The 26,179-nt window shown below is 50.2% G+C and overlaps 10 protein-coding genes across 10 annotated transcripts; 7 read left to right on the forward strand and 3 right to left on the reverse strand.

The window, feature by feature from the left end:
* Window positions 1-438: 438 nt before the first annotated feature.
* On the reverse strand, window positions 439-3,404 carry GIQ15_00219 (enzyme activator; the record flags this gene model as incomplete). Its single annotated transcript, XM_033547636.1, has 3 exons — window positions 439-563; window positions 634-2,955; window positions 3,017-3,404. 3 exons carry the CDS (start codon window positions 3,402-3,404, stop codon window positions 439-441), a joined length of 2,835 nt encoding a protein of 944 aa, XP_033408587.1.
* Window positions 3,405-4,221: 817 nt separating this feature from the next.
* Window positions 4,222-4,951, forward strand: GIQ15_00220 (uncharacterized protein; the record flags this gene model as incomplete). The annotated part of the gene is made up of 3 exons (XM_033547637.1): window positions 4,222-4,280; window positions 4,359-4,639; window positions 4,806-4,951. The coding sequence occupies 3 exons, from the start codon at window positions 4,222-4,224 to the stop codon at window positions 4,949-4,951; spliced, it is 486 nt and encodes a 161-aa protein (XP_033408588.1).
* A 951-nt stretch (window positions 4,952-5,902) lies between these two features.
* On the forward strand, window positions 5,903-6,561 carry GIQ15_00221 (synaptobrevin; the record flags this gene model as incomplete). Its single annotated transcript, XM_033547638.1, has 3 exons — window positions 5,903-6,010; window positions 6,250-6,478; window positions 6,539-6,561. The coding sequence occupies 3 exons, from the start codon at window positions 5,903-5,905 to the stop codon at window positions 6,559-6,561; spliced, it is 360 nt and encodes a 119-aa protein (XP_033408589.1).
* A 739-nt stretch (window positions 6,562-7,300) lies between these two features.
* Window positions 7,301-10,550, forward strand: GIQ15_00222 (arg-6; the record flags this gene model as incomplete). Its single annotated transcript, XM_033547639.1, has 5 exons — window positions 7,301-7,346; window positions 7,494-7,572; window positions 7,707-10,098; window positions 10,157-10,397; window positions 10,486-10,550. 5 exons carry the CDS (start codon window positions 7,301-7,303, stop codon window positions 10,548-10,550), a joined length of 2,823 nt encoding a protein of 940 aa, XP_033408590.1.
* Window positions 10,551-11,567: 1,017 nt separating this feature from the next.
* GIQ15_00223 (Rad21/Rec8 N terminal domain-containing protein) lies at window positions 11,568-13,935 on the forward strand (the record flags this gene model as incomplete). Its single annotated transcript, XM_033547640.1, has 5 exons — window positions 11,568-11,803; window positions 11,858-11,992; window positions 12,046-12,532; window positions 12,591-13,196; window positions 13,255-13,935. The coding sequence occupies 5 exons, from the start codon at window positions 11,568-11,570 to the stop codon at window positions 13,933-13,935; spliced, it is 2,145 nt and encodes a 714-aa protein (XP_033408591.1).
* Window positions 13,936-14,814: 879 nt separating this feature from the next.
* On the forward strand, window positions 14,815-16,321 carry GIQ15_00224 (glycosyl hydrolase family 76 protein; the record flags this gene model as incomplete). Its single annotated transcript, XM_033547641.1, has 3 exons — window positions 14,815-14,920; window positions 14,988-15,691; window positions 15,764-16,321. 3 exons carry the CDS (start codon window positions 14,815-14,817, stop codon window positions 16,319-16,321), a joined length of 1,368 nt encoding a protein of 455 aa, XP_033408592.1.
* A 2,538-nt stretch (window positions 16,322-18,859) lies between these two features.
* On the reverse strand, window positions 18,860-19,893 carry GIQ15_00225 (3-oxoacyl-acyl-carrier-protein reductase; the record flags this gene model as incomplete). Its single annotated transcript, XM_033547642.1, has 4 exons — window positions 18,860-18,916; window positions 18,974-19,157; window positions 19,218-19,757; window positions 19,838-19,893. The coding sequence occupies 4 exons, from the start codon at window positions 19,891-19,893 to the stop codon at window positions 18,860-18,862; spliced, it is 837 nt and encodes a 278-aa protein (XP_033408593.1).
* A 1,585-nt stretch (window positions 19,894-21,478) lies between these two features.
* Window positions 21,479-22,190, forward strand: GIQ15_00226 (uncharacterized protein; the record flags this gene model as incomplete). The annotated part of the gene is made up of 4 exons (XM_033547643.1): window positions 21,479-21,662; window positions 21,711-21,933; window positions 22,005-22,069; window positions 22,135-22,190. 4 exons carry the CDS (start codon window positions 21,479-21,481, stop codon window positions 22,188-22,190), a joined length of 528 nt encoding a protein of 175 aa, XP_033408594.1.
* A 469-nt stretch (window positions 22,191-22,659) lies between these two features.
* Window positions 22,660-23,978, reverse strand: GIQ15_00227 (uncharacterized protein; the record flags this gene model as incomplete). The annotated part of the gene is made up of 3 exons (XM_033547644.1): window positions 22,660-23,430; window positions 23,491-23,642; window positions 23,726-23,978. The coding sequence occupies 3 exons, from the start codon at window positions 23,976-23,978 to the stop codon at window positions 22,660-22,662; spliced, it is 1,176 nt and encodes a 391-aa protein (XP_033408595.1).
* A 425-nt stretch (window positions 23,979-24,403) lies between these two features.
* On the forward strand, window positions 24,404-26,115 carry GIQ15_00228 (glutamine synthetase; the record flags this gene model as incomplete). The annotated part of the gene is made up of 6 exons (XM_033547645.1): window positions 24,404-24,827; window positions 24,887-25,009; window positions 25,085-25,143; window positions 25,202-25,254; window positions 25,314-26,003; window positions 26,085-26,115. The coding sequence occupies 6 exons, from the start codon at window positions 24,404-24,406 to the stop codon at window positions 26,113-26,115; spliced, it is 1,380 nt and encodes a 459-aa protein (XP_033408596.1).
* Between the last annotated feature and the right edge of the window lie 64 nt (window positions 26,116-26,179).

Consider the following 26,179-nt stretch of genomic DNA (forward strand, 5'->3'; position numbering starts at 1 on the left):
GAACGTAAGAGAGTACTCTATTGGATTAGCTATGCAGTCTATATATATATCGGGCGTTGTCATAGTGGTTAAACGTAAATAGAATGCCATTAATTATCTCCTAGTCCAACCCCGTATCCAACTACATATGACATTGCTAGCGCTTGCAAAAAAGGGAACAAAAAGAAATGGGTAGGAATACAGCAACAATCATCACGTTTATACCATGAGTCATGAAGAATTAGAGGGGAAGACGGGTGTTCAAAAAAGGGGGGGATACCCTATGGTATGTGCAAGGGGAAAGGACAATTAATCCCCGCCAGGGGGGTCAAGAGGGTGTAAATATGAAAATGATGTGAAACCTGATAATCAGCGATCATGAACTCTCCAAGGCATGCAAATAAGTCTAGAGAATACAGAGTGCAAGAAGCTATGCATGGGATATCTCGAATAAAAAAATCACATAACAATGCAATCGCCTTCGTTTTTGTTGACGGCAGATCTAGAGACGCGAGTTTTCTGCATTTTCGCACCGCCTCGACGGAGCTCCTCTAATCGTTCACGAGCTTTCAGGAAATTTTGAGCTAGATGACGGCGGGTTAGATTAAGGGTGTCTTTGGTAATGAAAAAGGGGGTGAAAGAGGAGGAACCTACATGATGCTTTCCAGTACCACCTTTTAGCATCGTCAAGATTGGTGGGAACACCGATACCGACTTCGGTGAAGTAACCCATTGCATACTCTGCCTTGGCTAATCCGGCCATGGCAGCTTTGCGGGCCCAAAGGTATGCCTCTGTGTCGCTTTGTTGCAAAATACCTTCAGCACCAGTCAGGTACCATCCACTGAGAGACAATTCACTCTGATGTTCTCCCTGCGCGGCGGCCTGGGTATACCAGTAAATACTCTGTCGAGGGTCAACGGGACATCCGACTAAGCCATACTCGTACGCGGCACCAAGGCGGTGTTGAGAAAATTTATAGCCCAATTCACCTGCTTGGTGTAAGAGTTCTCGGGCGTAATTCTCGTCCTGAATGATGGCATTGTTACCCTGAGGGTTCTCGTAGAGTAGGGCTAATTCGTGTAAAGCGTGCGGGTTATCCTCGTCTGCTCGCTCAGCAGCACGTTTCAGCCAGGAGAGCGCTTCTCGCGGATTTTTCGGCTGTCCCAATAAACCCTTTAGGAGAATCATGCCCATTTTATACATTGCAGGAGGGTCACCCAAAGAAGCAGCACGCCTATACCACTGCACTGCCTTCATGGGATCACGTCGGGTGCCTCCGCCCCCTTCTTGTCCCATCTCGCAGCAAACAGCAAGTCGATAGGCTGACTCTGCATGACCCATTTTCGCAGCGGACTGGTACAAGCCAAATGCCTCTTTCGGGTTGACTTCGAGTCCAAGTTGTCCTGAACCATAACAATCCGCCATGTAGAACATAGCTGGCGGATATCCTGCGCTAACGAGCTTTTTGGCAATCTTATAGGCATCCAATGTATACCGTTCCCTATTCTTAGCCTTTGTCTTCGCGTCTGCTCGGCCGTTGTCGTCTATTAGGTGGATAGCGGCTTCAACCAACTTCTTAACCAGGACAAGTTGCTGGGCGTGGTCCGAAGGGTTGCTTCGAGCAGCCTGTTGGAGAGCATGTAGTTCGCCTAATGTGATCGGTTGGGATGCACGGCGATCGTCTCCGCCGTATGATGCAGGAGCTTGACTAGGCTGCGGCGTTGGCACCGGTTGCGGGGTCGTATACTGTCGAACCGGTGCTGGTTTTGGTCCTTGCTCGAGCCCCGGGCGGAATGGAGTTGGGTGAGGATGGTGTGGGAGGGCGTCTGGGTTTTGATAGCCGCCGTACTGGTCTTCACCTGGCCGCGGCCCTCCATACTGCGAGTCATGGGGCGGATATGCCTGTCTATTATCATACTGGCCTCTACCACCATTCTCAGGCGGAGGAGGCCCATATTGCTGATAATGTTGGGGAGGATATCCGCCTCTACCGCCACCGTAGCCACCGCGTTGTACTGGAGTCATTGATCGGGGGTCCTGTCTGCCGTAATAACCATCACCGGGCTGCTGGTGGTTGTAGCCTCCGTTGGCATAACCAGGCGAAGGAGGACGGTCATGCTGATGGTTCGCAAAGCCATTCTGAGGACCCTGTCTTTCCTGAGCAGGCTGCGGAGGAGGAATTCCTGCCGTAGGCTTATACGCAGCGTACGCAGGTTTTGGCGCCGCATCTTGCACGGGTTTATCAAACGGGATCAACGTCTCGGCATTTTGCGATCCGGCATTATCGTCAGACATTGCACCAAAGTTGGGCATGTCCGGTTCATTCGGCTCGTTTGGCTCTGTGGAGTCGTAGTAGTCGTTGAGTAGATCCTCAGTCAGATAGTTCAGGTCGTCATCTCCCTCTACCTTGTCAGCAACCTGTGCCTCTGGCTCGGTGTGGTTCGGGTGGACTAGCTCCGGCTTTACGCCTGGAGCAGTTCCCGGCCTAGATGAAACGGAGTTTGTGTCGGGGCGGAGGGCAGGGCTAAGAGGCCCCGGGCTCAAGCAAGGATCTTGCCAGGTGCGCTGGCCGGGATATAGAGGTTTCGGTCCTCCCGTGGACATGTTGACAGGCATGGTCGCACTTCGAGAGGGCGGCGCCATCTGAGGGCTCTGTAGGGCAGGAGGAGCGGTATGGTGTGTTTCAACACTGAGGGGAGCTGCAGGCTTCCTGTGTATCGGCTGGTTGTCACTCGGTGCTCGGTAAGAATTCAATGGCGGAAGAGGTTCGGAGTAATGTGTCGACGGCGGCGGACGGTTCGAGTTTGAAGTATGTGGGCGTACAACCGGCTGCTCTCCACGACCGTAGTTCTGGTTGAGTTCAAGCGCACTCATCTTCTTCTCGAGTCCGAAATCTATCGAATTACCGCGCTGCCTCGGTGGAAAAGAGGGAAACGGGTTGTCGAACGAGCTCTTCATCTGAGGTTTCGGAGGAACTGGTATACAGTTAATATATAGCCCTTACTTTCATAATTCACATTCACAGGCGATGCTTACCCTGATTTGAATACTGCCTGACAGGAGGCGGCTTATTTTGAAGTCTTCCCGGCCCAGGAGCAGGCCCAGCTCCCTGAGGCGGTTGCGGAGGTTGGTGGTGACCGTTTGGAGGGCCGCCTCTGTAGCCCTGCGGCGGCGGAGGCCCTCGAGGAGCCCTGTTCTGGGGGGGAGGGCCTTCTTCGTACATCCCACGGCCGCCTCGAGCATAGGGATCTCGCTGGCCGTAGCCGTCGTCGTAGTTCATCGGCCGGCGGTCGCCATTTGCACCAGGGGCATGAGGGAGTCGTCTATCTGGCGGCGGATACTGCTGCGGCGGCCTCCCTCCATACTGCGGTCCTGGGCCTGGAGGAGGGCCACGGCGAGGCGGAGGGCGAGTCTGGTAGGCCATGACCGCGCTATCGCTGTCTCAGTGCTAGTTATCGCTGTGCTCCGGTGCGGCTCAATTTTCCAGTCTCGATCTCGATCTCGATCGCGATGGCGATGCGCCGCCCCGCCAAAGCGTAGTGATTCAGATTGAGTGATAGAGAAGTCCAGTCTTCGCCAAACCGCACACCATCTGCTCCGAGGGTCTCGACGAGAGGTTCCAGCGAGGACCAGAGAGGACTCGAGCCCAGCAGAGCACAGCAGGCAGGCGTTTCTAAATATACAGCGCCTCTAGAAGCCGGGAGAGCGAGACAGCGCCCGAGAGAGTCCGGCCCAGGGTTCGAGAAGGGGAAAACGCGAATGCAGGAAATCGATAGTGCGAGCAACGGTTGCAGCGCCGAGCCGGCCGTTAATATAAATAAGTGAGTCAGTTGGTCGAGGGCCTGACAGGGGATGGGATGGCTGATGGCCGATGGCTGCGATGGCGATGCTTGATGGTACTAGGCGGACCACGCGACAGCCCTCAATATGTGTATATCTATGTGTAGGTGTGTGTATGTGTATGAGATAGAGTATGGATATGGATATGGAGATACGGAGTAGAGTACAGAGTAGGTATGGAGAGAGATGGAGATAGAGGTCAGACAGGAGGTTTGAGATGCGCGCTTACAGCCAGCTGACCAGCACACGACCAACCAGCCTCTGGCTACGGAGTCTGAATATATATATATCTCCCTCTTCTACATGCATGAACCTGTCGCGATGACGGCCTAGCAGCCAGATCAACCGTCACATCGCCCCGTTTAGCCATCCAGCTGTGTGACCAACCCAGCGGCAGCGTCATGGCCCCTGGCAAAGACCGTCTCTACATCGCGCTGTACCACCACAAGCGCGAAGGAGTGTCAGTATCTTTATCCCTCTGTTCTTCCTCCCCCTTTGCTTTTTCAGGCTGGCGCTAATTCGCTTCGGCTGCTGTCAGGTACCATTGGGCATATCTCGTATCGCCCAAGTCCGCCCCTGACAGCCCTAACCGGACGGTGAAGTACCATGTCACCAACGTCCTGCGGCCGGCGGAGGGTACCGTCAGGGAGGAATGGCGGTACGAACGGCTGCCGTTGGCGGAAGTCAAGTCTCCCAGGCTGCTGGCCAGGCTGCTCGTCGGTAAAGTAGTGAGCTCGAGGGGAGAGCTGGACCGGTGCCTTGATGGCGTCCCCGTCGTCCAGGATGTGAGCGAGCGAGCCGCCGTGTGCTACCGTCTAAGTCTATCTTTCTAACGGGGAGAGACGTGATAGGATCCCACCTGGAGATGCCGTACGTGGGCAAGACACGCGATGGCTGAGCTGCAACGGAGCAAGGTTCTAAGTATGGCCGTCCTCAGCCTATCCATCCATCCCCTGGGTGGCTTCTTGTCTGACATGAGTGACAGGCAGCTCGTCAGTCACCGACTGGGACGTCATCGAAGCTGAGAGTCGGGCTTACGTCGAGAGGAAGAGAGACGAGGGACGCTTCAAGGTGGTCATGGACTCGATTCCAACTTACGACCTTGTGCAAAGACGAGAGATCGTGCCTTAGGCTTGTATCTTCGCCACTGAGAACTGGATATAACTAACAGTATATGTAAAGTCAACTGTCATTCTAAGCCATTTCTACCGAGAACTCTCTCTTATACTAACAAATCTAGGCTTAGATACTTAACTGACCTCGCTAAATCGCCTATAGCTCATCAATCATATCTTCTCCGGACAAACACCCACATTGATATTCCTATGTTCGACTGTTGAGTAACACCATGGACGTATCTTATCAATGTCCTCGATATAGAAGATGAGAGCGTAACATTGCAGCAGTGCGAGCTCTGTAGATTCTATGTCGTGAGAAGCGCTCGTTATGCCTTATTCTTAACTGTAGACTCGTAGTCAGTAGTCAGTATCTGCATATGGTAGCTATGGTAAGATACTTATCTCCTTCTCTTCTTCTCTCTCTCTATATATCCTTCTTCTCTCTTTTCCTTCTCTCCTTCTCTTCTTCTTCTTCTTCTTCTTCTTCTTCTTCTTGCCTCCTTCCTTTTTCGTCTTCTCATCAGGTGACCTCATGTGACCTCATGTGACTGAATATGACCATGTGACTCCACGTGACTAAGATGAAAGGAGCAACGCCAAGACATCCTCGGACTCAGCCCTTTTAGGCCGGCTTACGTACTCACAGCAAGAAAGACCCAAAGAGCGAGAGAGGAAGAGCGAGAGAGGAAGAAAGCAGAAGAAGAGACCTGACCTTCGCCTTCATCAACGCCGGCGCCCCCGACACATCTGCCATCTTCGCCTCGACGTCTTGCGCAGCTCCGGACACCACACACGCGTCGCCAGTCTGCTGTTGAAGTTGCCACCTGTCTCGAACCCGCCCGATCGCAGAGATAATATCCAAGGCTCCGTGGCCGCTGCGAATCCAGCTGCCTTGACACAAGACTACAACCACCGACCACGACCATCAGGAGCTCTCGTTTCGTCTACACACACACTCGTCGCCATGGCCGATCGCGAACAGCCCTACGACCCGTACATCCCATCTCAGTCGAAGCCTGCAGGTCAGGATGGTCCGGCTGCGGGAAACCAGAGGACGGCGGCACTGCAAGCTGTAGGTCATTTGCTTCCTGTTTCGGGTTGTTTCGTGTCGCTGGGGGCGGGAATCAGAGGAGAGGCAGCGTCTGGAGGGGAACAGCTCGTGTAATAGCCCGGGAGACGTTATCTATGGGCGTCTTGCCAGCTGTCTTGCTCTTCTCTGCTTCTCGCTCCCTGGTAGACTATATCAGGGCACTCTTTGCTGGCTAGCTCTTAAACAACGTCCCTACGAACCATGCTGACAGATGTTACTAGCAAATCGATGACACCGTCGATGTGATGCGGGAGAACATCAACAAGGTCTCCCAGCGCGGTGAGCACCTCGACTCCCTACAAGACAAGACCGACAACCTGGCTGTTTCCGCACAGGGCTTCCGCAGGGGAGCCAACCGCGTGAGGAAGCAGATGTGGTGGAAGGACGTCAAGATGCGCATATGCTTGATCGTCGGTATCATCTTACTGCTCATCGTCATCATAGTTCCAAGTACGTTCTCTAAGCCTCCGTGTGCTTCTATATATAGAACCCTGCTTACCGTTCATGCAGTTGTCGTAACGAAGAATAAGTGATTTATGCACGACCTCCCTCTCAAGTTACATCCCCTTCGCCTGTTCGACAACACGGCCGCGCACCGTTTTACCGTCGAAGCCATTCAACCAGCGAAGTCTCACCATCCCATCTCATGAATCTCCTTCTATTACTCCCCGACGTTAAATCCGCCACTCGTGTGTTCCGATGCCTGTCTCGCTGTCTCATTCCGGCAGTGGAATCGGGTTTCCTTGGTGCTCGCTCGATGACCTCTTTTGATATTCTTAATACCATGATTTTGCCCGCTCCAAAGCAAACAAGCAACCGCCCAACCACCTGGAGTCGCCGTTATTAGGGACAGGGTATAGAGGGTAGGGCCGTGACTGGATGCTGCCTGACACTTGGTCCCTTTCATGCTTTACTGATATCCCCCTGTTTTTGCTTCCTTTTTGGCCTCGACAACACCGTAATATGTTAAATAGCGACAATTATAATGGCTGTGCGTGTTTGTTCTGCTTTCTCTGTTTCTGCTTCTATTTCTATTCCTGTTTCTGCTTCTGTTCCTGTTTCTGCTGTTTCGTTCCTACATGTCCTGTTATGTCATGTCCCTGTACAAGATGAGCTGCAACTGTTTCCTAATGCCCTCAACGTCTTTGATGCTGTAACTGGACTTTGACGTAGTTAAAGCTGCACCCTTGATAGACTCTATGCATCTACTCCAAAATCCACAGCTGCACTATAAAAAGCAACGCTATACTTCACCATGTAAGATCTACGCCAATGGCAGTGGGCCGCTACACAGGGAACAGGGCCAGCAAGCTCCGGGGTACATCTCCCCAGCATCATTAACTCTGCAGCTATACATATATATTATCTCTCTTATACTGCGGGATACTCGTCTTTAGCGGTCCCTGCAAACTTCTTTATATTACTTTTCAGCTTCTTATCGCTAAAACTTCTTTATCGTGTTCAGAGCCGAAATCGGCTGCGGTGAGCGAGAACCCAAAATTCTTCCCACCGCTTGGCCCACCCCCGGGGACTCTGCGCGACCTGTGAGTAATTCGACTTCCACCGCAACTCCGTCTTCTTCTACATCTTCGCCGTCGAGAGACTCTTCACTCACTGATACCATAGCCTCCAGGACCGCTGTTAGAAGCTGCTGCATGCAGAGTCGGACGATGTCTAGCTACCTCACGCGGAGAGCTTGCTCCAAGCTTGCTGCCGGACGTCTTGCTCGCTCCACAGTGCTGGGGTCTCCTTGTCGACTGCTACCGGCCTCATCGATAGCATTGAAGCATTCAGCACCCAGCCAAAGACGCTGCTATACCTCTTCTCGATACCAGCCTCATCTCTCGACTCGCTCGACCGTCGTTCAGCTGCTCAGCAACATCGGCTCGAAGCGAGAGGTCCAGCAGTACCTCTCCCACTTTACCTCGGTCTCATCCCAGCAATTCGCAGTGATCAAGGTCGGCGGTGCCATCATCACTGAACACTTGCAGACCTTGTCCTCGGCACTGGCGTTTTTGAACCATGTTGGACTCTACCCCATCGTCGTCCATGGTGCCGGCCCCCAGCTGAACAAGATGCTCGAGGATGCCGGTGTGGAGCCCCAGTTCGAGGATGGAATTCGGGTCACGGATGGAAAGACGCTGGCGTTGGCCCGGTCACTGTTCATGGAGGAGAATCTCAAGCTGGTCGAAGAGCTGGAACGGTTGGGCGTGAGAGCCAGACCGCTTACGACCGGTGTCTTCTCGGCGGATTATCTGGACAAGGAGAAGTATGATCTGGTTGGGAAGATTAATGGCGTCAACAAGAAGCCCATCGAGGCTGCAATTGAGGCTGGATGTCTTCCCATCCTGACTTCCATGGCCGAGACGCCCGAGGGCCAGGTGCTCAACGTCAACGCGGACGTTGCGGCCGGTGAGCTTGCTAGGGAACTACAGCCGCTGAAGATCGTCTATCTTGCCGAGAAGGGAGGCCTCTTCAACGGAGATACCGGCGAGAAGATCTCGGCTATCAACCTGGATGAAGAGTACGATCATCTCATGAAGCAATGGTGGGTTCGTCACGGAACTCGTCTAAAGATAAAGGAGATGAAGGAGCTCCTTATGGACCTCCCGCGCACGTCCAGCGTTGCCATCATCCACCCAGCCGATCTCCAGAAGGAACTGTTCACCGACACCGGTGCCGGGACCCTGATCCGACGAGGTAACAAGGTACTCACCAGGAACAGTATCGATGAGTTTGAGGACGTCGAGGCGATGAAGAACGCTCTCGTTCGTGATCGTGAAGCCCTAGATGCCAGAGCAACTGTTGACCGGTACGTCGAGGCCCTCAAGGGCCGAGATATCAAGGCTTACTCCGACGAGCCCATGGAAGCCCTGGCAATCGTCCTGTCACCCAAACCCGGCTCATCGTTGGCTCATCTGGCCAACATGTCCATAACCAAGGCTGGCTGGTTGACCCACGTTGCCGATAACGTTTTCACCAGTATCCAGAAGGACTTCCCCAAGCTGGTATGGACCGTCAAGGAGGATGACGAGAACTTGTCTTGGTTCTTCGATAAAGCTGACGGTAGCTTGAGCCGTGACGGCGAGGTTCTCTTCTGGTCCGGTGTTCAGGATGCGGATGAAGTCAAGAACCTCGTTCTCGAGTTTACCAAGAACGGACGTGATATGTTGGGGAACCTCAGTCTAGAGTCTTCTCTACAGGGTAACGCTACGCAGGCTCCCAGAGCGCCGTCTGGCGGCCTCGCTTCGGCGGGTGCACAGCAGAAGAGAGCCTTCTCAACGGCCAGCAGCACATCTACTCTTCGATCGTTCAGACAGCAAGTAGCAGCCAACTTCTCCTCAACACGATCATACACGACCAAAACCAACCCCAATCCACCACTGGGCAAGAAGAATGCATCCAACACCAAGCCTTCAAAGGTTGCTCTAATCGGTGCCCGTGGCTATACAGGACAAGCCTTGATCAGCCTGCTCAGTGCCCACCCATACATGGACCTGGCACACGTTTCTTCCCGCGAACTCGCAGGAAAACCTCTCCAGGGCTACGAGAAGCGTGAGATCATCTACGAAAACCTCAGCCCCGACGACGTCAAACGGATGGCCGAACACGGCGACGTTGACTGTTGGGTCATGGCCATGCCGAACGGCGTCTGCAAGCCTTTCGTCGACGCCGTCGATCAAGTTGACAAAGAGAGGGCCGTCATCGTTGATTTGAGCGCTGACTATCGGTTCGACAGCAACTGGACCTACGGCCTACCTGAGCTCGTTAGCCGTTCTGCCATCGCCCAGGCCACTCGTATTTCGAACCCGGGATGCTATGCCACCGCAGCCCAGGTCGGTATTGCGCCATTGGTCCCTTATCTAGGTGGCCAGCCCACCGTGTTCGGTGTCTCAGGTTATTCTGGCGCGGGAACGAAACCAAGCTTGAAGAACGATGTGAATCATTTGACGAATAACATCATCCCGTACAGTCTCACGGACCATATCCACGAGAAGGAAATCGGTATCCAGCTCGGTGCAGAGGTCGCCTTTATTCCTCATGTCGCCGTCTGGTTCCAGGGTATTCACGTAAGTTCTTTCTCAACTTCATCCTCGTTAGTTCGATGTAAATACTAATTATCTATAGCATACCATCAACATCCCGCTGAAGGAGTCTATGGCATCGCGTGATATTCGCAATCTCTATCAGGACCGTTATGCAGGTGAAAAGCTCGTCAAGGTTGTTGGCGAGGCACCTCTAGTCAAGAACATCTCGGGCCGCCATGGCATCGAGGTCGGGGGTTTCGCCGTTCACTCCAGCGGCAAGCGTGTCATTGTCTGTGCAACCATTGACAACCTGCTGAAGGGTGCTGCTACTCAATGTCTTCGTATGTCACCTCTCTCTACCCACCTACCTACCTACCTATGGTATGCTCCACCGAAGTAAAATTATATGCTAACCCGCCCCTTCTATAGAAAACATGAACCTTGCTCTAGGATATTCCGAATACGAAGGTATCCCCATGGACAAAAGCAGCTAACTGATCTCTCTATCTACCTCACCAATTTCTTAAAAGCCACCTAGACCCCGTTGCAGCCATAGATTTCTTCCATTCCGATCTTCTAGCTGAACGCTCGCGTTTCGTCTCCCGTTCCTTTCATTTTCCTCATATTTCCTGTTTCGCCTTCCTTCTGCCTCCTTGTGACCGGCGCCGTCCTTCTCGGCTTATGCTCATGATCTGCGCGTATATCCTTCCATTTTCCTTTGGGATTCCTTTTGTGTAAACTGTGCAAAATACATCTGTCTGTCCGCTTCTAGGTTCGTGTCTGAATCATGTTACCATGTACTTTTTTCCGTTCAGCCTAGGCTTTTTCACAGGATTTCTTATTTCCTCGTTCTGTTTTGTAAGTAGGGGCTGTGAAGCTCTTATTATCTAGCATGCTGTTAGATAGTTGAGCGAGGGTTTCTAATAGAGTCCTAATTATCAATTTACTCCTTCCGATAGATATCCCAACCCTTGTCCCTGGCAGTTTTCAGCTGATAATATCAAGCCCAAAAGCTATGCCTGTAGTTCTCTATTCATCATGACCGTATAGTGCATATATACCCCTATCTATATCCTTATATCCTTATATATATAGGCCATCTGGGGGTTCTGCCACTTCACTTCCCAAAAGGGAACTCGTGGTCTCTCCGCCTTCTGCCCTCCCCCTCACTTCCCGATTCGGACAGCGCGTTTCCTTTCTTCTTTCTCTCGACTTCATCCTCTTTTCTCGCGCTGTCTACTCTCTCTTCCTCTTATTCTCTCATCATATACCTACTCGTCTCGAGATAGAGCTTCTTATAGCTCGTTAGACAGCCATATAACTACGATTTGAGGCACGGTCAAGAGGCTTAACACGATGTTCTACAGTCACGAAAGTGAGTGCCCTTCTGGTTTTGATTTGGTAGATATACAGCATAAGAGAGTTGATTTAAAGATGTCCTTCTATATGTGTTCTGCGGATTGTTGCTGACATCCTCCTTCTGCCTATACTAGTTCTCACGTCGCGTGAGCATGGCGTGGCTACAGTCTGGTGGGTTCCTTATCGCCATTATACAGGCAGAAGAGCTTTTAAAAACGTCACTAACCAGGGGCGGGTATTTCAATAGGCTTATTGCGACACTCGGCGCAAAGTCGACCACCAGAAAGGTGAATAGAAAGGCCATCTTAGACGTGGACGTGCCCAAGGCCTGTGATATGATTATCCGCCCAGATGCCCCAATGGCACTAAGATTACAAGGAAACTTGCTGTAAGCTTCGATATTGGCTGTTTACTCTGCACATAGCTAAGCACGATATGACAGTTACGGGATATCAAAAGTTTATCATCAACAATGTGGATACGCCCTCATCGATGCCGAGGCGACAAAGGATCGGATGAGGACCATGTTGAGAGTTATTCATAATGCCGGGCTCGATCCAGATGCTGGAAAGGCCAGGTGAGTATATGCGGCCTTGGTGCGAGTTAGAGACTTGGTAACAGTGATTTTAGGCCAGATCAACTCGTGCTGCCCCATGATCCAACATTTATCCCAGAGCTTATGCTTCCAGGGCTAAACGTCGATCTATCGGCCTTAAACCTGGGTTTGGAATGGGACTCTCCTCGTAAATCCAGCCTGATACCAAGCTCTTTACCACGCTCAATGGCTTCCAATCGGTCCGCTGCTGAGCAAGTGCAACTAAACCTTCCATCCTCAGAAATCGGTGGTATTCAAATGGCAGACGGGTTCGGGTATATGAGTGAATTGAGCAGTGCGATAAAGGAGCCTCAAGTAGAACTTCCGCCCTATCTTGGTGATGAAGCAGGCGTACTATTGCAGCCAGACTTTGAATTTGATGGCGATGGAAACATAATAGAGCTATCCCCAAAGAAAGCCACAGAGCCCCATGGCGGTGGGGAAAGTGATATCCAAGTGAGGGATGACCGTCTGAGCGTCATGAGGAATACAGCCATCGACTTCCATGACGATGGCAACCAGGTGAGGCGAACTTGAGAGCTCTGGTGAGATATTTATGTATACTAACCCCACCGCGTAGCTTGATGGAGATATCCAAATGCCTGATATTGATGTGATCCAGGGCGGGAGAGCTGGGGGTTTGCTGGCATCTGACGGCCCACTGCATGCGCGAGAACAAGGGAGCGATCCTGACTACTCTCATATGCACGATATATCCTCAAACCCGGGTGAAGTCAAGGCACGCTTCAGGCAACGACATCCAAGGATGTTCGGAATAGACGAGCCCGCCGAGCTCAGGAACTCTGACCTAGCACAATGGAATTCAGATTATGCACAAAACATGGTTGCTGCCGCCAAAGCAAAATCGCACAACAAGCTTATTACCATTGCCAAAAAGAACGCTGCCTTCTGGGTCTTGGGCTCAGGAATTGGGGCGGTAGGTGTCGGGCTAGGAGCAGGAGCAGTGCTACATCCATTAGCTGCATTTTCCGGCGACCAGCTACTAGCATCGTTGACAGGTGCCCCTTGCAAGCAGAGGTGTAGAAAGCGAAGCCATGGTGAAACGGATACCAACTATGACAGTGACGGATCTGCGGGAAAGAGGGCTCGCGCGAGAAATGGCGACCCTGAAATTGGCCTTAATGAAGGTATAGAAGCAGACGATGGCCCCGGTCTGATAGTTGAAGTAGGTTGCCCGTAAACTACCGGAAGGCAATGAATTTTATACTCTAACATAGCTGTAGGATATCGAGGTCGGCCGACGGGCACCGGCGCCACTTCGTGATGATGATTTATCCCACATGCCATGGAACATCACAGCGTCTATAAAGAGCTCAGCTCGGGGTTCATCGGTGTACTCGCGCCAGATTTTCGCAAGCGGCGGTCTGTTCTCAAGCATAGGAGGGCCACGTTCTATCGTGAGCCCCGGACCAGATGGCGCCCCGTCCATTGCCAATGCAGCCTTTCGTCGAGGGAGACTCCGAAGTGCAAGTCCACTCGCTGGCCGCGGAGGCATGCTAAACATCCAGCTGCCAAGTGATCAGGATGTCGATATGGACACCTTTAGTGGAATAGACGCAGCTCAGTTCATCGACGAAGACGGCCAGCTCGGAGAGCAGCCGGAGAAGGAAGGTGTCCAGAAGCCCAAATGGCTGAGTAGCAGCCTTGACCAGGAAACCGTCAACTTCTACGAGTATCTGAAGTCTCGAATTGAGGAGGACCTAGAGGCCGGAGCTGGAGTTCCAGGGGTATCATTCACCTCGCTTCTCCCCCCCGAATTGAGCTCTCGTATCATCGCGACACAGGCACTACTGCACGTCCTGACCCTGGCGACGAACGGGGCTCTTCGAGTGAAGCAGGAGGTTGCCAGCAGTCCAAGGAGCGTGCAAGACACGGGGGACATCTTTATGGTGCTTGGTAGCTGAACACGCGACTCACATCTCACATGCATGCAAGCAAGTGCCCAGCGACCCGGTTCCTGAAGACGTCACATATAATCTGACACATTTGACCATCCAAATATATCTATCTGCACTTTTAGTTTCGCATTTAAGGGGAGGCTCTGCGGAGGACGGTTTCTATCTCAGCCATGTACCTATTAGCTATGCATCTTTAATGTCCATTTATGCTACCTTGTCCTTACCTCCATGTCGCCGTCCTGCAGCTCGCCGCGTCTCAAGGGCCACGAAGCGACGCAGATTTGCACTGCCACAAGGGCTTGGCGGAGGACCCCCGGCCTGAAACAACCTCATCCTCCGCGCTCTTCGTCTCTGCGACTTTCAGCCAAAGCATCAACAAGGGCGAAGACACACACCGCGCCCAGCTTCACTCTCGCTTCTTCACCCTCTGGTCAGCGTGAATAGTCTACGGCTGCCACTGCTCGAACCCGCGCCCTCCGAGTCCTCCTGAGCGTTAGGCTTGGCAATCGTCGTCAGCCAAAAGAGCGTTACCTGTTCCACTGAGATCCACCGTCCAGGCGCCGCGTTTCTCAATATACCGTCCCCAGAGACATCCAACGGGGTTACAACATACACTTGCTCGCCGTCATCGAACACATCTGAGCTCCTACCGTGCATCTGTCGACTCTGAATACCGACTTGCCCCTCGAACTGCGCCGTGTTTCACAAGTCGAGCCGTCCGCCATTCGCTCTCGTCGCTCAGATGACCTGAAGACATTACGGACCTCATGCTTCATTCGCTGGTTTAATTATTGAAATCAACCTCGCCGACTGTCCCTCGTTTATAACCATCGTCTAATATACGCCGTTTTCAACCGTTCTCCCATTCACCTTCTCACAGCAACCATGCTATCTTCATTTCAGTCTCCCAGGTCATGGATATCTCTCTTGACACCGTTGCTAGGGGCCCAGGTGGCTCTGGCATCGATTAATCTAGACTTGGGAAGCGATGGTAGGTTACCTATCTCACCTTTGAATAAATAGGAGTAGTTGCTAACCTGTGCGTGTCGTGGTGATAGCTTCCATCAAGAAAGCTGCAAGCGATATCGCCTTTGGAATGGTATCTTACTATACCGGAAACCACACCGGAGATGTCCCAGGCAATTTGCCAGACCCATACTACTGGTGGGAGGCCGGCGCGATGTTCGGAGCTCTCATAGATTATTGGCACTACACAGGCGACGACTCCTATAATAAGATCACGCAGCAAGCAATGCTTCACCAAGTCGGAAAAGATAAAAACTATGAGCCTAACAACCAAAGCCGCAGTCTTGGAAATGACGATCAAGCGTTCTGGGCTATTACAGCAATGACCGCTGTTGAGACTAAATTCCCTGACCCTCCACCGGAGGAGCCGCAGTGGCTTTATCTTGTCCAAGCGGTATTCAACCGTCAGGCAGCGCGTTGGGATGAAGACACCTGTAAGGGAGGACTAAGATGGCAGATTTTTACTCTCAACAATGGATATCACTATAAGAATGCGATCTCCAACGGTGCTTTCTTCCATATGGCCTCACGCCTGGCGAGGTACACCAACAATGGCACATATGCTGAATGGGCTGAGAGGGCCTGGGACTGGATGACTGCCGTCAAACTTATCAGCCCAACCTACCAGATTTTCGACGGTACTGATTCTGTCGACAACTGTTCCAGCATCAACCATATTCAATGGACTTACAATAACGGTATCTTGCTCCTTGGTGCTGCTCACATGTACAATCACGTAAGTTCTTTTTCAAGGCCCCGTTCCCTTTGTTAGTGCATATATAAGTAATTTAACTAACACATTCACTAGACTAATGGAGATGCCAAATGGAAAACTCGTCTCGACGGTCTTATCACAGGCGCCGGGGTCTTCTTCTCACAGAAAGAACCAAAAGGCGTTATGATTGAAGTCGCCTGCGAAGCCAATGGGAACTGCAACAACGATCAACGCTCGTTCAAAGCCTATATGAGCCGCTGGATGGCCGCAACCATGCTATTAGCGCCACACACCCAGGAAATCATTCTGCCTCTGATCCAGGCATCAGCAAAGGCGGCAGCCCTGCAATGCAATGGCCCCAATAACGCATGTGGCCTCTACTGGACCAAAGGCGCAGACTGGGGTACTTCCAAGACTGGAGTAGGCGAACAGATGTGCGCCCTGGAAGTTATTCAATCCAACCTCTGGAAAAACATCAAGGGTCCCGCCAACATCAAGACCGGTACGAGTAAGGGTGATCCGAGCGCTGGTGGTGGCCCTGCAATGAAGCAACCATCAGTAATCGACACTGGAGACAGAGCCGGCGCTGGATTTTTGACTACTATCATTCTACTAGGCATTGCTGGTGGCGTATGGTGGATGGTATCATAAAGATATTCCCTTCTGCTTTTCGTTTCCTTTCACATGTACGTATGCATTTGCTTTTGGTGATCTGATCCTTCATCCAAGCTATATCTTTGACTTTTTGACCGTTCATTTTCTCTGTCAACACCAACTCACACACACATGTAACCCTATTGCGTCCCAACTTTGTCGCCCAATTTCATATTATCCGTTTCTATTCCCATCCCTTTACCCCTTTCCTTCACACCATCGCTGTTTCTATCGGAGAACTGGAGTGTAGAGGCGTGGCTGCGCGTCTTAAGGCTATTCATGATTTTGTTTCTCGTTCCCTTGCTTCGTTACTCGTCTGAAGATATTACCTTTTCTCTTTGTCATTTACAAGTCCAGGGCACCCTTCCTAAAGTAAATACTACACTTATGCTCATGCTTTGCCTGTCTATGCCTATTCTGTGATGTCAAAGAAAGACTTTGCTTTCTAATTAATGCTATATCTTAATACATTTTATGTATCTCTTATATACATGAGTGGAATATTCCAAAATAAAACAAAATATACTGTCATGGATTGATAAAATGATGCTCTTTAATGTCAAAAAACCCTTAAAATACACCTGTTGACAACGCCTTCCTTGGAATTTGACCTTGACTTTAATATATAGTACATAGAATTTCATAAATAAGGTATCACCAGCTACGGATCCCCGTTGGCTATGAAACCAGAACAAGGCATGCATTATACGAAGCGTCGTGGCATGGAGGGAGAGGGAGTCGAGAGTGAACGTAGCCCATTCCTGGTTGCCAACTTGGTAAGGCATCCAGGTCACCATAGAATGGGAGCTCATTTGTCCATGATTTTGATGATATCAGTGAAATGGTCACTTCTCCGGTTTTTGTTCCTTCTCGGATACCTTAATAGCTTCCCAGACTGCAAACACATTTCTGTCAGCCGCATGAAATCGAGAGATCAAGGTCCGAGTATAACCCAACCACATTATGTAAATTATAGAGACGTACTGTTCTTATCTGACTTTGCATGTTCCTTCAAGTTTGTTACAAAATCGTTGAACTCCTGTTGCCGCCTTTCTCGGTTCTCCAAGTTCCGCTTTTGTAGCTCGGGATTGAATCTCTGTAACGGTGAATTTTATCGAATTAGCCATGTTATCTCAGGCGGAATGGTGGTGTATTCGCTCTATCAACGGGAGGCGGTTTGGGCGACACGCGGCAAGTAAGGCATGCGCATACCTTGAATAACTCTTCCTCAGTAGGTCGCACGTATTCTACCAGTGCTGGACCGCCGATAATCAGTATCGAGCCTCTATATTCTCAATAACTGTTAGTTGTCTTTCTTGTATTGTTAACAGGTTATAAGATAGATGTGACGCTTACCCAACCAGCATCTTGGTCCATGCCCGAGCCGACCTCATAATGGATATACGGTACTTCCGTACGGTCCGATATATTAAAAGAGTGAGTAATTGCAATAGTCTTGAAGAAACAAGTGTTCTATCTCGACCTCTTCATTGCGATTTTCCTGGAGGTCAAGCTTATCCTGGCTATCTGACTTTATTCCATTTGTGGCTAGCGCAAGTTCTTCCTCTATCAACTCGAACGTCAAGCCATGAAGAAGCGTTAACCAGATAAGTTATAGAGAGTGATAGCATCTTGCCTGGCAAGAGGAATTATACCAAAGAGTCGTCTCTAAAGAACTTATGATATCCTTCAGTTTACTCATTATAGGTTGCTACCACTTCAAGAACATCGACAGGTTTCTGGCAAGGCCGTAACCACAGACAACAGCTAACTCTCCCTCGGCTAGGCTAATATGAGCTAAATGCATGGGTTTCGCAGTAGAATAGCTTTTGTGGCTAGTCGGATACCTTTTTTTTCGGTTTCAATCCCTTTGAAGTGCTGAACTTGAGGCTTACGATAGGCGATGGCTCAAAATAAAGCTGACCACGAGATTGACTCCGGGGAAATGTGGTTATAGTCTTGCAAGGAGAAGACTCCCAACTGTCTGAAGAAACGTTTAGGTAGCTTCAAAACATCTGGCACTGGCTTCAACGGTTTTTAACAAGACTTCTGGAGGAGACTGGAATGAAGCACACCAGCCGAGGAATAATGGATATATGTGAATAACCCTTGAAGGGTTTATTACTCCCTTCTAGAAATTCTCTTCCTATCTATCTGGCCCTCTACTAATAATCTTACTAGTTATTACCACCCTTTTATCCGCACACATCTCTCTCGTATCAGTCCACGGAGTATCTACATACTTACCTAGATACTAAGGAAGGAGAGGACGTACATATAAGCTAGACAGGCCTCAGTCAGGTATATGGCTCTAAAATGGAAATTAAAGGAATGCCTCTAGGCAAATATTCTTGTTAACAGGAAGATCCAAACACTTAGGCCCATGCTCTCTACTTAGAAGAGGATATAGTTCAACAGGATGGTAACGTTTATTAATTATATATATTTAAAGATTTCAAGACAGATTTATACACTAAGATCTAGTGTGGTCTATTTCGGGTTTTTGCTAGACTGGCCATCTATAACACGGTTGCTTCATGCAGCAAGGCTCTTAGGAGCTTCGGTTGCTGGTCCCTCAGGAGTGACGTAGGCCTAGCACAAGATTAACAAGGGTGGTCATGATTAAAATATAGATGCGAGGCAACTTACCCTGGTCATACCACCATCAACGACGAAATCTGTGCCATTGACAAAGCTGCTCTCGTCACTAGCGAGGAACACAACGGCGTGCGCCTGCTCGACAGCCTCTCCAAATCGGCCGGGCGGAAAATGGATCTCACGTCTGAGGCGTTTGGGGGCATCATCACCGAGCCAATCTTGAAGGAGAGGGGTGCTATTGTTACATATCAGCAAAGCGGTATCTCATGAGTTGTTTTGGTGGGAGATAACTTACTTCAATGGGGCTGGGCATAGCGAGTTGAATCGGAAGCCCTCACGGGCATGAACAATGGCCAATTCCCTGGTCATGGCCAGGACGGCTCCCTTACTCGCAGTATATGCAAGCTGTGGCGTGGCACTGCCAACAAGAGCAACAACGCTAGCAGTGTTAATGATACTGCCCTTGGTCTTCTTGTTCTTACGCAGACTGGCAACAGCATGTTTGCACCCGAACCATACACCCTTCACGTTGATGTTTTGAGTCAGATCCCAAATCTTCTCTGGGGTATCAATAGCGTCTGCATCATCGGCATGCATAATACCGGCATTATTGAAGATTATATCCATCCCACCCCAAGAATCCAAAGACTCGATCATGGCTTTGACGTCAGCTTCCTTGGAGACATCACACTTCACCGTCTCTATCTTTGAGCCAGCTGGAACTGCCTTCTTCACTTTGGCAAGCGCAGTTTCGAGGGCCGGTTCGGATATATCTGCCATGAGAACGGAGGCACCCTCTCGTGCAAAGAGGATGGTTGTCTCGAGGCCAATGCCACTATAATACAGCCGGATTAGCTCCAATCTTCTCAGGAAGAAACAGGAAGCCGTGGACTATGAAGAGCCGTCATATCTCACCCTGCAGCACCGGTTATAATGGCATTCTTGCCCTGAAGTCGTCCTCCGCCAGCCATGATGAACGATCGAGTCGTGATGCGGGGGTGTGCTGTACTCCGGGTTAGATTCAGGAAAACCTACAGACACTCCAGCCAAGGGAGGCTTCTAACACTGCTGTACTCACCAAAAGCCGTATAGATTGCCAGAGTAAAGCAAAGATGCTGTTGTATAATGTTGTTCCAGCATTCGGAGAAGCGCGACAACGAGCGCGACAACGAGGGGCAGGATGAATCAGCCGAGCCGACCCCACTCGGTGGAGCAACTCTATATGATATAAACATAAGCTTCTGCCAACATCTTTGGAGTTTGTTCTATCAAGTTTCAACATCTTGACCATTCTGCTGATGAGGGCTCGTTTGTCTCTGTCCGTTGCCGCTGTGCTGTACGGAGCATATTTTCCTAGGCGGGCGCTGAGGAAATACCCCTCCTGGTCATCTTCCTGGGGAATGGAATTATGCGGACCAACGCGTTCACCTTCAGGGTCTATGCAATGCAACTCCCGAGATATTGCCGCTTGTTGAAACTGGGATTTTTGATTACATTTACCGATCCCTGGCTGCATGCGTTGCCATGTCAGTTTAATGCTAGGGACTATATTTGATCAATTATACCCGTGCTCGTTCATGTGGCCTCCTTCTTTCTTAACCCACCATCCATTCTAGCCTCATGCCTTTTAGCAAAGAGGACGCCTCCAGGACTATACTAAGGAGCGCGGTTCGAGAAATCTGAAGCTGAATCAATATAAAAAACAAGACGATAGAGCGGGACTCGCGGAAGCGGGATCTCGTTTCCCCCGCATCCCCATGGCATGCATGGGGCCAAAGACTTTACCCAGGCACTGGAACCATTTACATGGTGCAATTGATATCATATGGAAGCGTGCAGAGAACCAATGGATTAGTGGACTTCTCATCCGTTCTCCTCTTTTGAACCTGACCGAGGATCGCTTGTTGGCGACGACCAGCCTGAATCCAACAATATCGTGGCCTATATTGCATATACCTATCTCTAATAGAGTAAGGTATGACGCTGAACTGGGTCGGTTTGGCTTCATCCTCGCTGAACCCCGACTAAACCCCCGACCAAGAACCCCGAGTATTATTTTATGATGGCCCGTGAGCTGCAACCTGAGCATGGGTTGACCGGCTAGACAGAAGTCTGGACAATTACAGGGTGATATCAACCAAGTCAGGGTGCCATTCCAATATCTGGGGCCTTTCTACCCATGAGGATCATTTATATTCAATGTGCAGGAAGTAGCAGCCAACACGCATTAACAGGGACTCAGGTAAACCCCTCACCAGAGTTGATTCCTAACTAAGTTAACTGAACTTGATATTTGGAATAGGACAGACATACGTTGTACATTTTGAGTATCGGAAAGATTTGTTCCCCCTGTATTAGCGATCTACTAGATCCTAGTAGTTAGGGGGTACGTCGACACTGATATATATGGAAAGCAACATGTAATCCCCTGTGCCGAACGATATCTATTTAAGAAAGCTCAATAGGCCCCCTTGGGTTTGGCATCTCCCATCACAATTCACTTTCTCAAACACATCTAACTCCCATCCGTTCTTCTCATAGAGAATAGTTGTCACCATGGTGAACATTTACCAAACCCTGGGGTTGGTTCTCAGTGCTGCAGCTTTCCTAGCTAATGCAGCTACAATTCCGTCGACGGAAGAACGTGCCGTCCGTAAGGTGATTCCTGGCCCAGGAATGCCTAGTTTGGAGTCACTTGGAGTCACCTCGGAAGAGTTGTATCAACAGACTACCAGCACAGGTTAGTTCCCGGATTTTCAGCTCGAGATATGTGCTGACGTTCTCTCAGAGGCCTTCAAGGCCATGGCAAGCTTAGCAACTCAGGGACAACCAAGCTGCCTCCTCGGGAGGTACTGCACATACGAAGACGCCCTAGCCTGTCACCACTACCTTGCACGACTCGGTACTCAAAACTGTACCGTCGGCAGGACCATTGTGATAATGGTTACCGCAGGGAATTGTCGATTTGAGGCCGTCAATATTGGTGGTAATCCCTCAACGACTTCCCACTGGTAAGTAGTCTGAGAACCCTAAACCAAGCACTGTACATATCATGCTAATGGGTCCCTCTCCCCATCAATAGCGTGGATGTTGCAATTGGGACCTCATGGATGTTCGCGCATTGCCGTGTCGAAAACAGTATAAATGGTAAGAGCCAAGGCATATAAAACTAGGTAAATCGTTTTGTTCCCAGGCTGACACATAGTTACTAGGTGCAAATGCTGCAAATGGCAACGGAGACCTCTTTGTGGTAATCAATCACATTTAGGAATAGGCTGGCAAAATTAGAAGACCACGGTTTACCCTGCAAGAGCACTGTGTTTGGTCTTAATAATGTATTATAAGCACGGGAAGTATCAGATGTGCAGTATGGCGCTGGCTGGCCCATGGTATCACCTTCTTAGTTAAATATGATAAAATTTTGTATACAGATACTTGAATGTTTGCGCTAAAAGGAAAAAGGAGGTACCCGTTGGATATATCGCACTATATAACCGCGTACAGCCCCCTTGTTGAGATAGTGATGGTTATATATATTAAATAGATAATGAGTCAGTAGTTAGGTAACTACTTACTAGCTATACTCAGCTACTGGCAGCCTCACTACAAGTAATCATTATATATATCATAGTAGCCATAATTACTAAAACTATCTAGGTATAGTACAAATTAAGGATTTAATAGAACAAAGTAACGCCGGTTGCCTTTTGTTCAAATAGAGTAGTTATTTATTACTCTCACTCAACAGGCATACTCTGAGGGTCACAGGGGTTCAAATCCAGCACCATTTTGTTTTTACCATTGCTTGCCATCGAAGTGGTCGGTTTTTGTGGAAGAGAAAGGTCAGATAGGTCCGAATCCTCATCAGCCCAGACACCGAACATCTCGTCGTCCTCATCGTCTGTTCTATAGCTATCATCCCGAGGTTCCGCGGCACCAGCCATCGCGGCAACACGCTGCAAAACCCAGTGGAGTTCCAGAAGGTCAGCATCCGGGAGAGGAAGGCCAACTGGGTCTGTAGTTTCTAGGACAATTCGGCTACCGGTGGAGATAGGCAGCCCAGTTGTCACATCCCATAGACCTACAACTCCACCAGTACTATCCTCTCTAAGCTGTACAACAGGTGCGGCGAAAGGCTCTGTGGACACTCGAAGTGACTGAGGGTCGTCAAAGTGAGGTAGCCACACAAACATAACAGTACAGCTGGTATTGTCCTCGCTGCTTCCGAGATGTTTAAGAGCAAAGTAAGCCTTGCCCTGATAGGCATGGACGTGAGGTGCTAGGCAGAGAAGGTTCTTTGGGGTCTCGGTGGTAGCTTGAATCGCACTGAGCCACCGCTCGACCTTTTCCTCGGGCCAGAAGATCTTCAAGACCTCCCACGGACTGTACATCTGTGACCTCGCTTCCTCGGTTTGAAAACCTCGCATGGCGAAAGGGAATATATGAGCTACCTCGATAGGTTCGCCAGATTTTGTGACGACACATCTTCTTCGGTCTCGTTGGCGGCACTAGCCCCCGTCAGCATGTAGGAATAATTTCTGATAGACAAACAATCTAAACAAACTCACAAGCTCGCTCTGTAGTTGGTCCCTTGCATCCCGTCGTCGCTTGAGAAAAGTGGAGGGCAAACCAGACACATCTGGTCGGGTTGGGGTACTGGGCTGGGGCGGGGTTGTAGTTGTCGAAGTGGCTCGGCTACTAACTCGCGTCCGTTGCGTCCCTAATGACTATCTGTTAGTATCATTCTTTACGTGACGCAATAATATTGCTATCATCCAGCAGATACACCGAGGGAGGACTTACAGTGCCGCAGCAAATTGCTTTCCTGGAGAAGATACTCGTAGCCTGCCAGACCTGCCTTGGGAAATGGACTGTGCTTGACGCCCTCCACGATCCGCCGTAGTGACCCAAGATCTGCCACGCGTAGGCAAGCCCACAGTCCTCGTGAGAACGGAGTGCTATCGACGAGGCCGTCCAGTTCGTTGAGCAAACTCGTTCGCTCTGCCTTCTCAACCTCATTATCATCAGAAAATATATTCACAGGCTGCGGGTCCATCACTCCTGTCGAGTGTAATGCAAGGCGCGATATCACAAAATGCGCGGGGGAGGATGAGATAGCTTGGTGATAAGTGATAATAGCTAACTAGCTACCCCGATTTATCAGATAGCGTTCTTTTATATTAAAAATCGAGTATATTGTATTATATTATTGTTAATATCTACTTATAGTTCTGAAGGCTACACCACATATCACATGACCGTAGATAAGCTTCCGCGATAACGGCGGAGGGGAGGAAGTTCGAGCTCGGCGGACAACTTGCAGCATCATAATAATTATAGAGGGACGGTGGCCTGTCTGCCATTGAACGAGTGCCTCTCGTTATTGTTAGAGCTTGTCATTCACTCATCTGGTTCTGTTTTGGCCTATTCTTACGCTCATACGCTTTTGGCACCGCATTCGGGGTAGCTGAAGCCCACCAAATGGCCGCTGGCACGGTATCCCTCGATAGCCTCGAGAAAGTGCTCGCCGATGACACCGAGGTCAAGGTCGCCGGCTTCGATGCCGACGGCATGCTTCGTGGGAAGCTTGTCTCCAAGAAAAAGTTCCTCTCGATAGCCAAAGACGGCTTCGGATTCTGCTCCGTCATCTTTGGATGGGATATGCACGACCAGACATACTTCAAGGAACTGGCCATCAGCAATAAGGAGAATGGATATAGAGATTTGGTCGCGATCCCAGATATGAGCAGTTTTCGGAGGATACCGTGGGAGGACGATGTGCCGTTCTTCCTGGTCAGCTTCTTCGACCCCGAGACTAAAAAACCCATTTCAGCTTGCCCGCGCGGATTGCTAAGAGCTGCCACTGCTGGACTGGAGAAGAAGGGGTATAAAGCCATGGCCGGAGGTATGCAATATCTCTTTACTCCGCCATTGGACAAGGTCGATGCTAATACGCCTTGGAAGCGGAATTCGAGTTCTACCAGTACCGTGCACCAGCGACAAGTGATTCTCTAGAACGCAATTCTACAGGCACAGCCCGGTTCCTCAAGGAGAACCAGGTTACGGACTTGCAGCCGCTGACAGAGGGTATGTTTGGGTATAGCTTGACCAGGACAGTGCATAACCAGGAATACTTCTATAAGATATTTAATACATGTCGAGAATTTCAATGCGACGTTGAAAGCTGGCATACAGAGAGCGGCCCTGGCGTTTTCGAAGCGGTATTTTTTTTCTTCTCGTTCCCTGGACCTAACTTGAAGAATGCTAATAAGTTACCAGGCACTGCAATTCGGAGAAGTGAAGGGAATGGCCGATCGAGGTGGTTTATTCAAGTGGGCATCCCCAAATATGAGCCATGGGCCTGACCTGAAAGTATATTAACCCCAAACAGATACGTTGTCAAATCAGTCGGATCAAAGTACGGGATCACGCCCGTCTTCATGGCCAAGCCCCGCCATGGTCTCCCTGGAAATAGCGGCCATATGCACGTCTCCCTCGTCGACGAATCGGGCGCAAACCTGTTCGTCCGCGACTCGCCCGACCCTTCTTCGCCATATCCAGATATCGCGTACATCTCCGACCTCGGACGACATTTCCTCGCCGGAATCTTGGTTGGACTACCAGATATCATGCCTATACTTGCCCCAACCATAAACTCGTATAAGCGACTGGTAGAGAATTTCTGGGCTCCCGTAACAGTCTCGTGGGGTCTCGAACACCGCGCTGCTTCCATCAGGGTCATCTCGCCGCCAACCTGCAGCGGCAAAGGGACCAGGTTTGAAATCCGTGTGCCTGGTGCCGACGTTAATTCGCACTACGTGCTGGCCGCCATTGTCGCGCTTGGGTGGCGTGGTGTGGAGAAGAAGCTTGATATTCCCATTCCACCACTACCCAAGGGCGAGGATGTTGGCGGTAATACCGACAAGGGTGAACGCCTGGCGAAGAACCTGAAGGAAGCCGTTGTCCGATTCACGGCCAAAGAGAGTGTTGCGAGAGAGGCATTCGGCGACGAGTTTGTGGATCATTTCGGTGGGACGAGAGAACATGAGATTCGGCTCTGGGAGGAAGCAGTTACTGACTGGTATGTTCATTTTTTCCCACCTTTCTTTTTAACCAAGGTGTCACTGTTACGCTGGGCTAACGAACTGTTCCTGTTTTATAGGGAGGTAAAACGATATATAGAAACTGTGTGATCTGGCGTATATATACGGAGGTGTTTTGTTCGGCTCTAAGACTACTGTTCTCACGAATCTATCT

The sequence above is a fragment of the Arthroderma uncinatum genome (assembly GCF_011692745.1).
Source record: "Arthroderma uncinatum strain CBS 119779 chromosome Unknown scaffold1, whole genome shotgun sequence".
NCBI lineage: Eukaryota > Fungi > Ascomycota > Eurotiomycetes > Onygenales > Arthrodermataceae > Arthroderma > Arthroderma uncinatum.